Raw genomic sequence first — 12,527 nt, forward strand, 5'->3', positions numbered from 1 at the left:
TGAGAGTCTTCCAGATGACGTTTGTAAGAATCTATCTTGGCCGCATCCTTCGGTCCGTGTGGGTCCGCGGGAAACACCCCCAGGCTACGAATACCCGGCGGGTGGCCCGCATGCTGTTGATAGACTAGAGCGGCCTTTCGAGGGCGATGATGGTGATATTACGGAAGAGAATAAGAAAAAAATATACAGAGAAGTAAATATTGGCGAATACGGAGTAAAAGGGGATATGGGAACGAAATGTCTAAAAACGACAGAGATCTAATTAGTTGACATCGAGATGGTGAAGAGACGGTGCAGGTGAAAATTATTCTTAGCCACAGTTGAAACAACGTCGATAAATAGGAGGAACTTTCTAAGCAAGATGTAACAGATTACACTTGTATATTAATGTGTTTAAGGTAATGTTATATGAGAAGCATATATGAACTATCCCGACTTGCCAACACATCCCGAACCGGAACCTCAGGCGGTCTACCTCGGGCCCTGAGGGATTCCAGTAGCTTCGACCTGGCGTCGCGATACTCTATGCACGACCACACGACATGCTCGATGTCCTGATAACCGTCGCCACAGGTGCAGAGCCCGTTCTCCACGATCCCGATACGCCGGAGATGTGCGTTAAATGTATAGTGACTTGACATGAGCCGTGACATAACACGAATGAAATCACGACTCACGTTCATCCCCTTGAACCAAGGCTTCGTCGATACCTTAGGAATAATGGAGTGTAGCCATCGTCACAGTTCGTCATTGCTCCATGAAGTTTGCCAACTTTCGAGAGTTTTCTGACGAGAGATACTGAAAAATTCATTGAAGCAGATTGGTCTTTCATAAATATCACCTTCTAATGCGCCCACTTTAGCCAGTGAGTCTGCTTTTTCATTGCCCGGAATGGAACAATGCGAAGGGACCCAGACTAACGATATTGAATAATACCGTTCAGATAAAGTTCGCAAGTGTTCCCGTATTTTCCCCGGTATTTTCCGGGCTTCATTGCCCGGAGAGCTTCTATTGAGCTTAGGCTGTCCGTGATTCTGAGCCATGTAATCAAAATACAAGGACATAAAACGGGTTTGAGAATTAAGCTCAACTAACCTTTCGAAGTTTTCAATCACCAGAGGATTCAAAATGTCGCATCGGATAAGCAAACGATATGAGAGATCCCAGAACCGGTTTTTCAAAGGAAAAACGCACGCCAGCACTTCGAGGCTCATCGTATGAGTCGATTGCATGCAACCGAGGGCAATACGCAAACAACAATACTGAATTCTTTCCAGTTTAATGAAATGGGTGTTCGCGGCGGATCGGAAGCAGAAGCATCCATATTCCATAACGGACAATATCGTTGTTTGGTATAGCCTGAGCAGGTCTCATGGGTGGGCACCCCACCATGATCCGGTTATTGTGCGAAGAAAGTTGTTTCTCTGTTGGCATTTTTGTTTCAGATACCTAATGTGACACCCCCTAATGCCTTTGGAGTCGAACCAGACCCCGAGATATTTAAATGTGAAGACCTGAGCTATGGTTTCACCCCTTAGTTGAAGCTGTAATTGTACTGGTTCTCGCTTCCTCGAAAATACAACCAGCTCAGTTTTCTCCGTAGAGAACTCGATACCCATTTGAAGAGCCCATGTCGACAAGTTGTCGAGGGTGTCTTGTAATGGTCCTTGGAGATCGACAGCTTTGGGTCCTATAACAGACACAGCGCTGTCGTCGGCAACACGTCTTAGCGTGCAAGATGTGTTGATACATTGATCAATGTTGCTTAGGTAAAAATGTTATAAAAGGGGGCTTAAGCATGAGCCCTGAGAAAGACTCATGTAGCTAAATCGTATTGTCGACAAATCACCATGCGCGAAATACATGTGTTTCTCGAACAATAGATTGTATAAAAAGTTGTTCAAAACTGGTGAAAGACCATGCTGGTGCAGCTTCTCAGATAGTATATTTATTGAAACTGAATCAAAAGCACCCTTGATGTCAAGGAAAACTGATGCCATTTGTTCTTTACGGGCAAATGTCATTTGAATTTCTGTTGAGAGCAACGCAAGACAATCGTTTGTTCCTTTGCCCCTGCGGAAACCAAATTGGGTATCTGAAAGCAAACCATTAGTTTTGATCCAATTGTCTAGACGAATTGTGATCGGAGGTTGGTTTTCCTGGTTTTTGAATGGCGATTACTTTCACTTATCTCCAGTCATGTGGAACAATATTGTCTTTAAGGAACTTATTGAATAAACTCAACAAACGCCTTTTGGCGGGGTCAGGCAGATTTTTCAACAAGTTTAATTTAATTCTGTCTAACCCCGGGGCTCTATTGTTACATGATAAGAGTGCAAGTGAGAGCTCTACCATCGAAAACTGTGTTTCGTTTGTATTTGGTGTCACGGCGCGGGTGATCTTCTGTTCCGGAACAGAGTCTGGGCATACTTTTTTAGCGAAATCGGATATCCAGCGGTTGGAGTATTCCTCGCTTTCATTCGTGGTGTTATGATTGCGCATTCGTCGGGCTGTGTTCCAAAGAGTGCTCATAGATGTTTCTTTCGTTAAGCCGTCTACGAACTGACGCCAGTAACCGCGTTTCTTGACTCTTATCAAGTTCTTAATTTTAACGTCTAACGCCGTGTAAATCCGGTAGTTATCAGGTGTTCCATTTTTTCTGAACATTTTATACGCGGAGGCTCTCTCCGCGTTTAAATTTGTGCACTCTTTGTCCCACAACGGGTTGGGAGGACGGATGTTAGTTTTCGCGCCGGGTACGCGTTTCGTCTGAGCTTGGGTCGCGGTGTCGAGAATCCATCCAGCCAAAAACGTGTACTCTGTAAGTTGTTGAGTTCTTTCAAGTTTCTCAGATATCGCGATTGCATAGCTTTTCCAATCAATATTTCGTGTGAAGTCATACGAAACATTGATTGTCTTCGATGGTTTTGAGCCGCTGGTGATTGAGATTACGATCGGTAGATGATCGCTACCGTGGGGATCAGAAATTACCTCCTACGTGCAATTCAACGTAGCGATGTCGAGCAAAGGGATAAATCCAGCGCACTTGGTCTTGCTGGTGGTGCAGAAATCCGTGTCATTTCTCCCGTATTTGCGATTGTTATATTGAAGTTGTCGGAAATATCTCAATACAGGCGAATAATGTTAAAATCGTGGAAGCTTAATGATATTTCAGAAGTTAGCCAAGTTTCGCACAATGCAAATGCGTCACATTTCAGGTTATTTACTAGAAATTTGAAAGAATCTATTTTTGGGATGATACTTCTGCAATTCCACTGTAAAACAGTGATTAGTTCCGTTACCTCGGTGGATGATTTAGCCATCGAAGGATACAATCGCTGAGAGAAGGGGCCAATTTACAGTCACTGCTTCAAATATGTTTTTACTGTTGGCATGAAAGCAATTAAAATGCTTCTAAGAGGGTCAGAAATATTGAAAGTTGTAAAAATTCAGTCCACAACATCAGAGAACTTGATAAATCCAGCACCTAGTTGGTTCTCTGGTAGATTTTCAGGGACGCTTGGGGATTTTGTAGTCCCTGGAAGTGGTGGGAATTCCATCCCGGAATTGAGTTTTCCGAGACCAGGAGCTTTTTGCTTCGGTGGTTTGTCCCGATTCCCGTTAGCTGTAACTTTTAGAAGCCCTTCGGAAGACACCTTCGAACCCTTACTAGGTAGCTTGCGAGAGGATTTATTTATTCTTTTCCTACAGCTATGAGGGACCGCCGCAGATGGACCTTCCAAAGGGTCGTCAGAATCGCTCTCGTCAGACGACAAGCAGGCATATGGGTTTGTTGTCTGTTTAGAAGGGGTGGCACCTTTAAGCATCTCGACAAAGAAACGCTTGGAGTGTTCCTTCAGGGAATGCTTCATCCGATCTCCTCGCAGTTTGTAAGCGGGACAATCAGAGAGGTCATGCGGACCCTCCTTATAGTGGAGACACTTTTCAGCATCCGTACCGCAAGAGCCGTCCGCATGAGCTTCCCCACAGTTGGTACAACGTGGCTTATTGCTGCAATGGGTAGCTGTATGCCCCAGTTGTTTGCAATTAGTACAATTCATTACTCGGGGTACGAATAGGCGAACAGGCAAACGAGCCCGGTCCAAGAGGATGTAGTTGGGCAAAGCAGTGCCGGCGAAGGTCACACGATAAGAGTCTGATTGGGGATAGGACTTTGTTCCATCCCCGGCGATCGATACTGAATGCAATCGCTTGCAATCCAGTATCTTGACATTCTTAAGTGAGGGATCCTTAAAACAGTCCACCCCGTACTTAAGAACGTCCTCGCAAGTCAAACTCGAATCGGTGACCACACCGTCGATTTCTACTTCGCGAGCGGGCACGTAGACGCGGTACTCCTGCGTAAAAGGATCCTTTTGAACAAGCTCATTAGCCTGTTTTGAGCTGGTAAACAGGACCCTGAGCATGTCTGGACGTATTCTATCAATACTTTTGATGGTATTATATCAGCGAAGTCAGGTCCCGCGATATTTTCAAAATATTCATTTTCCAATTTTTTCCTTTGATTTGCTCCGGAAATAGACCGCGTAAGGCCCGGCCGGTTGTGCGAGCCCACCAGGATAGCTTTTTATGCGTGACTTTTTACAGTCAAGGAAAGTCTCCATTTGATCATCGGGAGGGGGGGGGTGGGGGGGGGGGTGTCAGGGTTCAAATTAGACATGTTTCGGAACTACTTCCGCGCAGAAACAAATGATTCGGGGGGAAATATAATGGTCAAATAAAGAAATTAAAATAAACGAAGTACACCCAAACCTCCATTTACGTACCTTATATATGTATATATGTATTAATATACGTACGCATGTGTGCAAATATTTGTTTTTCTTTATACATATAAATATTGGTGAAGTGAAAGCAACCATTTATATATATAAATATATACACATATATGCAGATGGGAGAGTGTGCAAGCATACATACATACATATATAAGGTACGTAAATGGAGGTTTGGGTGTAACAGTACTTAACTCAAGATCCAACGGGGGACACCAAGCTGGACTTCGTAGATCGTCGTATCGCCGCTTTGATGGTGTGCAAAAAACCTCCGAGAGGAAAAAGCACGCTTAATTATAATCCGCACACTTGGCCTTGATCGGCGAAACAATAACCGAGTAACGGTACCGTTTCGATCGACCGCTCACAATAATGCACTGCTCCAGTGTTTAATGTGCAAAAAAACCTGTCAAAAGAAAAAGCACTATTGTCTATTACACAATATTGTTTCGATCGTCCGATTACTTTATCACACACGGCACTGGTTTTCAATGCTTTCGCAGTAAATCCAAATCACGTCCGTTCGCTCAGAAGGTTGAAACGGCAATGTGATCCGAAAGTATTGACTTCATTCGTCAAGCCATCTCAAAAATGGGGAAAATCTATATAGGACTTATATGCAAGTACATCTAAATTTGTCAGATTACCGCATTACTTGTGACTCCAAGTGCTTTAGAAGAAATGTACCATAGGTGTAATGCTAGTTATTGAGAAATATGTAATAAAATGTAATTTTATTTTAACACTAATCAATTCAACAATTGATAATAAGGCATAACAACGATTAGAGAAAGTCGCAGTGTCATTGATAGCTAGAAATTATGGAATCATAATGCAACGATAGCAAATAGAATTTTTTTTTCAAAATATCAACATTTCTCAAATCCGCAGTTTTGGAGGTTGAAAATATACCATTAAATACGAGGCATCGGACCGCTTCGCTTGAAAAATTTCTTAGTGTAATAAAAAAGATCAGAATAAAAATTGTTTCTGCGAAATGTGTCTGTCGTTGTACAAGCATACTTTTCATTTTTCATCTCCAGGGAAACGAGCTACATCACAACGTCACAGCAGGTGTTATTCTTTCGGATCACTCGCTGGCACTGCAAGGTGTTTCTCGAATTTTGGCTGGTGACTACACGTGCATGGCGGCCAACACGGAGGGGCGGGGAACCAGCAACCATGTTACTCTACGAGTTCGTTGTAAGTACTTTCAACCATTTTTCTATTTTTTTTTGTTTCGCTTACCTTTATTATCCCGATTTTCCCCTTCTGGTTAAGACATCGAAATAATAAAATTTGTGTTGATCCATTCGAGGTCGCCTTGAGAATTATTCGGAAAAGTACTTTTGAAGGAACACCAAAATAGAAGTATAATAGAAAGCGGAAACTTCCGTTGGTGAAATGTGCTCTAATTAAAGTGTCAGAATGCCTCGACCATTCATTGGAATTTTTGAAGCGGCAATCCAATTTAAATACCGATTTCAAACGTTGCGATGTAACAAAAAAAAATCATCGAATACGAATACTGTAGGACAATGCAGCACATCATTGGAAATGTAACATTGCTGTCACTTGGTCGACAGCCGTCGAATCTGGCGTTTAATCGGTAACTGTTCCAGCCAACGGTCCCAATTGAGTGTTAATTTGTATGTGTGTTATTTTTTTTCTGAGATTGACTATGGAATAGTGTAATTTCACGCACCTCGTGTTCGATTGATCGATTGTCAATTGTACAGCTTTATAATGTGGGCTGTTGTTCGAAGAGAAACAAGTAAGGATTACAAATTGAATTATCAGTATTGGTGGGCTGTAGCAATGCAACAATCGGACTGGTGTACCATACTGCTTCCCTCAAAATTCCGATGATGAAATAATTAATTGTGTTCGGACACATTCTTATGAAGCAGAGTTGTTATTGAACGACAATTAAATCATTTCTCTGAATACCTGCAAAAAACAACGTGCAAAAAAATCTATTACAGATGCGGATGCTGTGTTGAACTCAAACACATTTTTTTAAATATTTCCCAATCTCGCAAAAATCTTTCGAAAATTTTCTAGTCTTGTGAAAGTTTTGACGTGGGACTACGTTTTAAATATGAACGTACAAATTCGAAATTCGAAAAATAATATCATATAAATAGTGGTAAGGTTTGAGGAAAATTTTCGATGTCACTACATCTGCTGATTAGAAATACTTTTGCACATCGATCCGAGTAGATGAAACTTTCGTCGCTACTATTTAAGCAAAGTCTTTAAATATCAGTATTAGTATTGCAATGGTTTTCACTATGTGCAGCTAGTTATCGCCGTAAAGAAGGTTGCTGTGCTCATCAGCAAGTCGACCCTCTTCGGATTTGTTTTATGTCCTCTTCGGATTTTTGCCGTGGTTGATTTTCTATGTACCATTGTCCCTTGATGACTTCGGTTGACTGTCAAAAGTCAACATTGAACAGTAACTTTTCATCAGATTTAAATGTTACTTCTTATTATTCATTAAAATATCCCTTCGTTTTATATACACGGAACGATCGAAATTAGCTCTTCGCCTAATTCGTATTACTGTTTTTGAATAAGTTGATTTCAACAACAAAATTTCCAAAATAACTAAAAAATTAGTTAAAATTGAGAGTTTACTTTGCTGAAAAAAACTTTTATTTTTAGAGAATGTGTTTATTTGGTGAATCAATCCATCACGAAATTCTCATTGACAACTAATTTTTTATTAAAATCAGAAAATTTATTTCTATTTATCTATCACCATCATTACTGAAGGACAGCACAAAGAAAACAAAATTGAAATTGGTTTTATTAACAAGTTTATTAGCCAAAAACTTATGAGAAGTGTCAAAGCTAAAAAGGACAGTCATTAAAAAGCTAAAAAGGACAGTCTTGTTGAATCTGCTTGCAAATTGTTTAGATGTTTTTCGCATGTGTTACGAAGTACGTTTTTGCAAAACAGTTTTGAGTTAAATTTAGATGATTTTTTCCGTTTTTTGCCCTGTTTGCGGTTTCTAATTTTGAACATGATTCTCTATAGCTCCGGGAAAGAAAGTAGAATCCGGATAAAAATCAACAGCAGCCTTTGGAATCATGAGACCTTTCATTAGAGTCTAAAAAAATGAAGAAAACTAAAGCTTGCTTCAGATAAAATTGGAACAAAGACAATTGCCTGTATTTCAGTTATTTGTTATTGAATTCAAGATCTCTTTTTATACAAATGTAGCGTTTTCTTCATACATTCAAGAAAAAATACGGATAAAATTATTCGTCACGGTTTCGAAGGAATTCTCGATTTTTTCCTGCAACACGGCTCATTAGGCGGCGCACACCTTCTTCGTCCATCGTTTTAGCTATCTTATTCCACCAGGTCGTCATCTGATTGATGTCTTTGACAACCTTTCCCTTTGTCTTGAGTCTCCTCTCCATGCTTGGCCATTACTTCTCAATAGGGCGGAACTGGGGGCAGTTGGGTGGGTTATGGTTTTTCGGAACAAATTGGATCCTTTTCTCTGCATACAATTCTTGAACGACTTTGCTGTAATGACAGCTTGCCAAATCTGCCCAAAACATTACGGGATGGTCGTGGGATCGAATGAACGGCAAAATTCGTTTTTGGAAATATTCTTTTTGGTATAGTTCCGATGTCATTGTCTTATTTATAACGAAAAATTTTGTTTTTTTTGCCACAGCTGCAAATGCCCTGCCAAATCATAAATTTTCTTGCAAATTTGTCGGCAAAACAAATTTAAATTTGGCTGGAACATCCCCCCGAGCCGTTGCCAAGTAAATTTTTTGACCTGGGATTTGCCCGAAGTCAGCCTTGACGTAGGTTTCATCTCCTAGTCCTGTAATTCTGGAACCGAAAGTTTGGATAAGAATTTGACATTAAATTACACCTGACTCGTATACAAATTAACGTATTCAAACGAAGTTTCTAATCGATGATAATTTTCATTCAATATATGTCATTTAACAGCAAGGGGAGCAAGGGTAATTTGTTTATTTTACTGAATGTGGCTTTAAACCGACACAGCAAATCGTGACACTTACGAAGCAAATTAAGCTACTGTTATACGAAAAAAAACCGCTAACATTTCCAACACACAAATTAGGTAGAATTTTCTGACTCTTATAGTTGAAGAGGGGTGAAAAGCTCGTGATTTTTTCGTTATACAGAAACCGGTGCTTGAACTATGCTTCGTGTTAGTTTAGGCCTTAGGTAGGCCAATTAACGTGGCACATCTTACCTAATGTGCCTCCTATGGGCAAATCACCTTAATTGGTGTGCAATTCAAGCAGGAAAAAAACAATTTTCAAATTGAAATTTAACTCCGCACTGTTCCTCACTTGTAGGAAAGACATTACGGTGAAGGACAGCGTACTATGGTGGGCAAAATGTTCCCTTCTTCGGTAACAGACCTAAGTTCGATTTGAAATCGCTCAAAACATCGTAAAAGGAATTTCGCATGCGAAACTCTACATGGTCAAAAAAAAAAGAAAAAACATTTATGCCCTCAAGCAATTAAAACGCAAGGTTTCGTTTCAAATTTCATGATCTGTCATTGTATGTGTATTACGCATTAAAACTCTTCGACTAATAGCGGTTCTGAAACCGTTTCAGTCGTTTTTTTCCGGAATAGTATTTTTCTCCTTCAGTTCCAGGTCTATTCATGGTTCAGTCGTTATATTGTCGGTTCGGTTATTTCTATTTCAGATGCACCAGTATGCGCAACGGACCGTGAAGAGCTGCTCGGTGCACTCAAGCACGAAACGCTGCAGCTCAAGTGCGAGGTAGATGCATCTCCGCCGGCAGAATCCTTTCATTGGACTTTCAACTCATCTGGTGAGCAAACAGAGCTACCGGCGAGGCTACATTCGAGCGAGGTACGTTTTTCCCTTCCCACAACTGAGATTTTTTTCCGACTAGACCGAGGAAGATACATGAGAAGAATGACAGTTAATTATCTCGGCGACAGGCTCTCCACGTACGGAACTATTAGAAAATCTAGCATAAATTGTCTTCTTTCTAATTAAAAAACATCTCGAAAAGTTTCACTGCTGTTGACTAAAAATAGAAAATCAAATTACTGAAAAATCGGACCGCCCTTTCAAGTTTCAATCGAACTTCAGCAAAGAATTAGCTCCATTCTTTTTTTTTTGTACATAAGTAAAATGAATGAATATTATAGCACAAGCTTCGGTGAGGCAAACGAACCGATGAAAAAAATGCGACGGCAAAACAGCACAAAAACTTCCCTTTTCTTTGGCTACGTGGCCCACAGTCCTTCGACAGTTTCACACTCTTTTGAAGTCCGCCTTTTCTCAGTACTTAATTCATTCGATTATTTTTTACCGGGTAAACTACCCTTTTCTCTATCCTTATTATTATCCTTCCAGGGCTTTCTTATTATAATACTTTCTTTCCTATTGTGTGACCAGACTTCTTTCAAACGTCGCTTTTAATTCGCAACCAACTCAGGAAATGGCAGCATCAGAGTCTGTAAGTTCATTATCGTACCATTGGTGCAAATGTTCTACTGGCAACCTCCAGGCGCGAAAAGAATGGTTTATTGTTGTTCATCAATGAGTTTGGGTTAGCATAAACAAAATCAGACAATGTCGAGGATGTGTGCACAGTGTCGGTGATAACTTAACTAGCAATTAAATTAACGTGATTGGAAAGGGAAGCCGTTTCATTATTAAGATACTTTATATTCGTGCTCAACTTGTGAAACGGAGAATTATAAGGTTAAATTGATTGAGTTATGAAAATACACGAATACGATATAGTATGAATTTTTATTTTTGACGTAATACGTCTTATTAGGGGCGCCTTTCCAACATTTACCCTCTACGTTCCGAAGTATGCCGCACGAAAAGCTACCAATTTCCTAATAAATATATGATTCATACACACCGAATCTTCTCTGGAAGTTTATGTATGTATGTATGTATGTATGTATGTGTAAAGCCACCATCAGTTTAATGCATTACCAGGGGATGCAGGTAGACTTACACTGGATCCGAAATTGATTATTATATTTTTTATTACTGTTGTTAAGAAGACCAAAATGGGTTTTGAGGACCCCGCGCCTTCCAGCAAAAACATCCGGCCATATAAAAAAGAATTTCGCTGTACCAGCTTAAACTTGCCTGATGGTTTGTTTGTTAATTTGGCTGACAATCCACTCCATCATCCAGTCGTTCACTTGTAAGATACCCTGATGCACTCCCAGCCCCTCCCCGTTTATAATATCTATACATGAGGTAAAAATGATGGATGTACCAATAAGTGTAGAAATCTACACCCATACTGCAAAATTTCCACTAGTCGTTATATTTAAGTCAACATTATGTATGGAAGTCGTGAAATGACTAAACGAAATTGGAATAAATGAAAACATCGTGTTATGTCTCTGTGGTAATTTTCGAAAATTTTTATTTCTTCGATTTAATTTATCAGTTTTTTCCGTACTAGGCCAGTTTGCTCGTTGAGTGCTGATAATACAAAGTTGCGCAAGTTTTTTTCTTATCTGTATTATATACATTTAGTAAAAATCGTGTACATTTACATCTCTATAGATGTACGTAAAAGGAGTGTTGCAATTGACCTTAATTTATGTACAATTCAAAACATGTAAAATTGAATCATATCATTATCGTTACAGCTAATGTAGATGAAGATGATATCGAAACAGACACAAAATTTATGTTCACATGCAAAAAATGAAATATTAAGTCATTACTCGAGAAATTACGCCAAAATTTACGTCAAGTGTAAGTTTCATTTTTCCTAAGAGTGTAATGTTCTTTATTGTCTTTATCTTCTTGATCCAACCGGTTCTGATTCTAGAGCCATTTTCACAGAGCTGGCATCCGGTAGTCTGATGACATGTCCATCGTACGCTAGGTGGTTCTCAAATCAGCTGTTGCAATTTGTGGGTCTTACACCATCTCCACGTTCCGTCTTTCATCTGCACTCCGTCATAGATAGCTGGTTGTATGTTTCTTTCAAAAACACAAAAAGCGCGTTGATCCTCATAGTCAGCATAATCCAAATTTCCTGACAAAAAATTAACTAGTCTTGAAAGCGTTTTGAATATGACCAATTTCGTATGGTGGCGTACTGTTTTTGATCGATGGCTTTTTCTGAGTCCAAAGAACACCCGATTCCTTCAAAAATACGCCTTTGTATTTCTCTATTAGTATCATTTTCAGCGATCCCAAACTCGTCAACCACCTCGATATCACGTGAACTTGCTGTACCAGGGACTTTTTCGGCACCTTCTGTTTCTGGTACGTTTTCAGGGAGTTCCGAACTTTGATCCTTTGAATCATTCCGATGCTGGTGTTGAACTGCTTGGCCAAATTCCGCGTCGACGCCGATGGGTTTTTCCTGATGTACTCAACCACTTTTAAGTCCCGGCCGGGCTGGCTGGGACCCGTTTTCCTACCGGATCGGGGCAAATCCTTAATGGAAAGGGTCTTACCGAACTTCTCGATAATACTTTTGACACTGGTGTGGTGCACTTTCACCCGTTTTGCAATTTCGTTGTACGTGACACCACTTTCTGAGCACCAAGTGTGCAGAATTTTCTTTCGCGTTTCCGGATCAATTCGACTCATCATTGAAACGATAAACCGTACCGACACCAATCGATTGCGCAGCTGTTATTGACATGTAAACAAACATATCTTCGCAAAACACGCTGCAAAAAATTAAGC

At 40.2% G+C, this 12,527-nt stretch overlaps 1 protein-coding gene across 4 annotated transcripts in view; it reads left to right on the plus strand.

Moving 5' to 3' along the window:
- LOC131440500 (titin) overlaps positions 1 to 12,527 on the plus strand; it is a 350,616-nt gene that overhangs the window by 261,038 nt on the left and 77,051 nt on the right. For all 4 annotated transcript variants that reach the window (XM_058611823.1, XM_058611822.1, XM_058611825.1 and 1 more), the window contains 2 exons: positions 5,840 to 5,999; positions 9,517 to 9,686. In XM_058611823.1, the coding sequence (XP_058467806.1) occupies positions 5,840 to 5,999; positions 9,517 to 9,686 (330 nt within the window). The remainder of the gene's footprint in view (positions 1 to 5,839; positions 6,000 to 9,516; positions 9,687 to 12,527) is intronic.

The sequence above is a fragment of the Malaya genurostris genome, chromosome 1 (assembly GCF_030247185.1).
Source record: "Malaya genurostris strain Urasoe2022 chromosome 1, Malgen_1.1, whole genome shotgun sequence".
Lineage (NCBI taxonomy): Eukaryota > Metazoa > Arthropoda > Insecta > Diptera > Culicidae > Malaya > Malaya genurostris.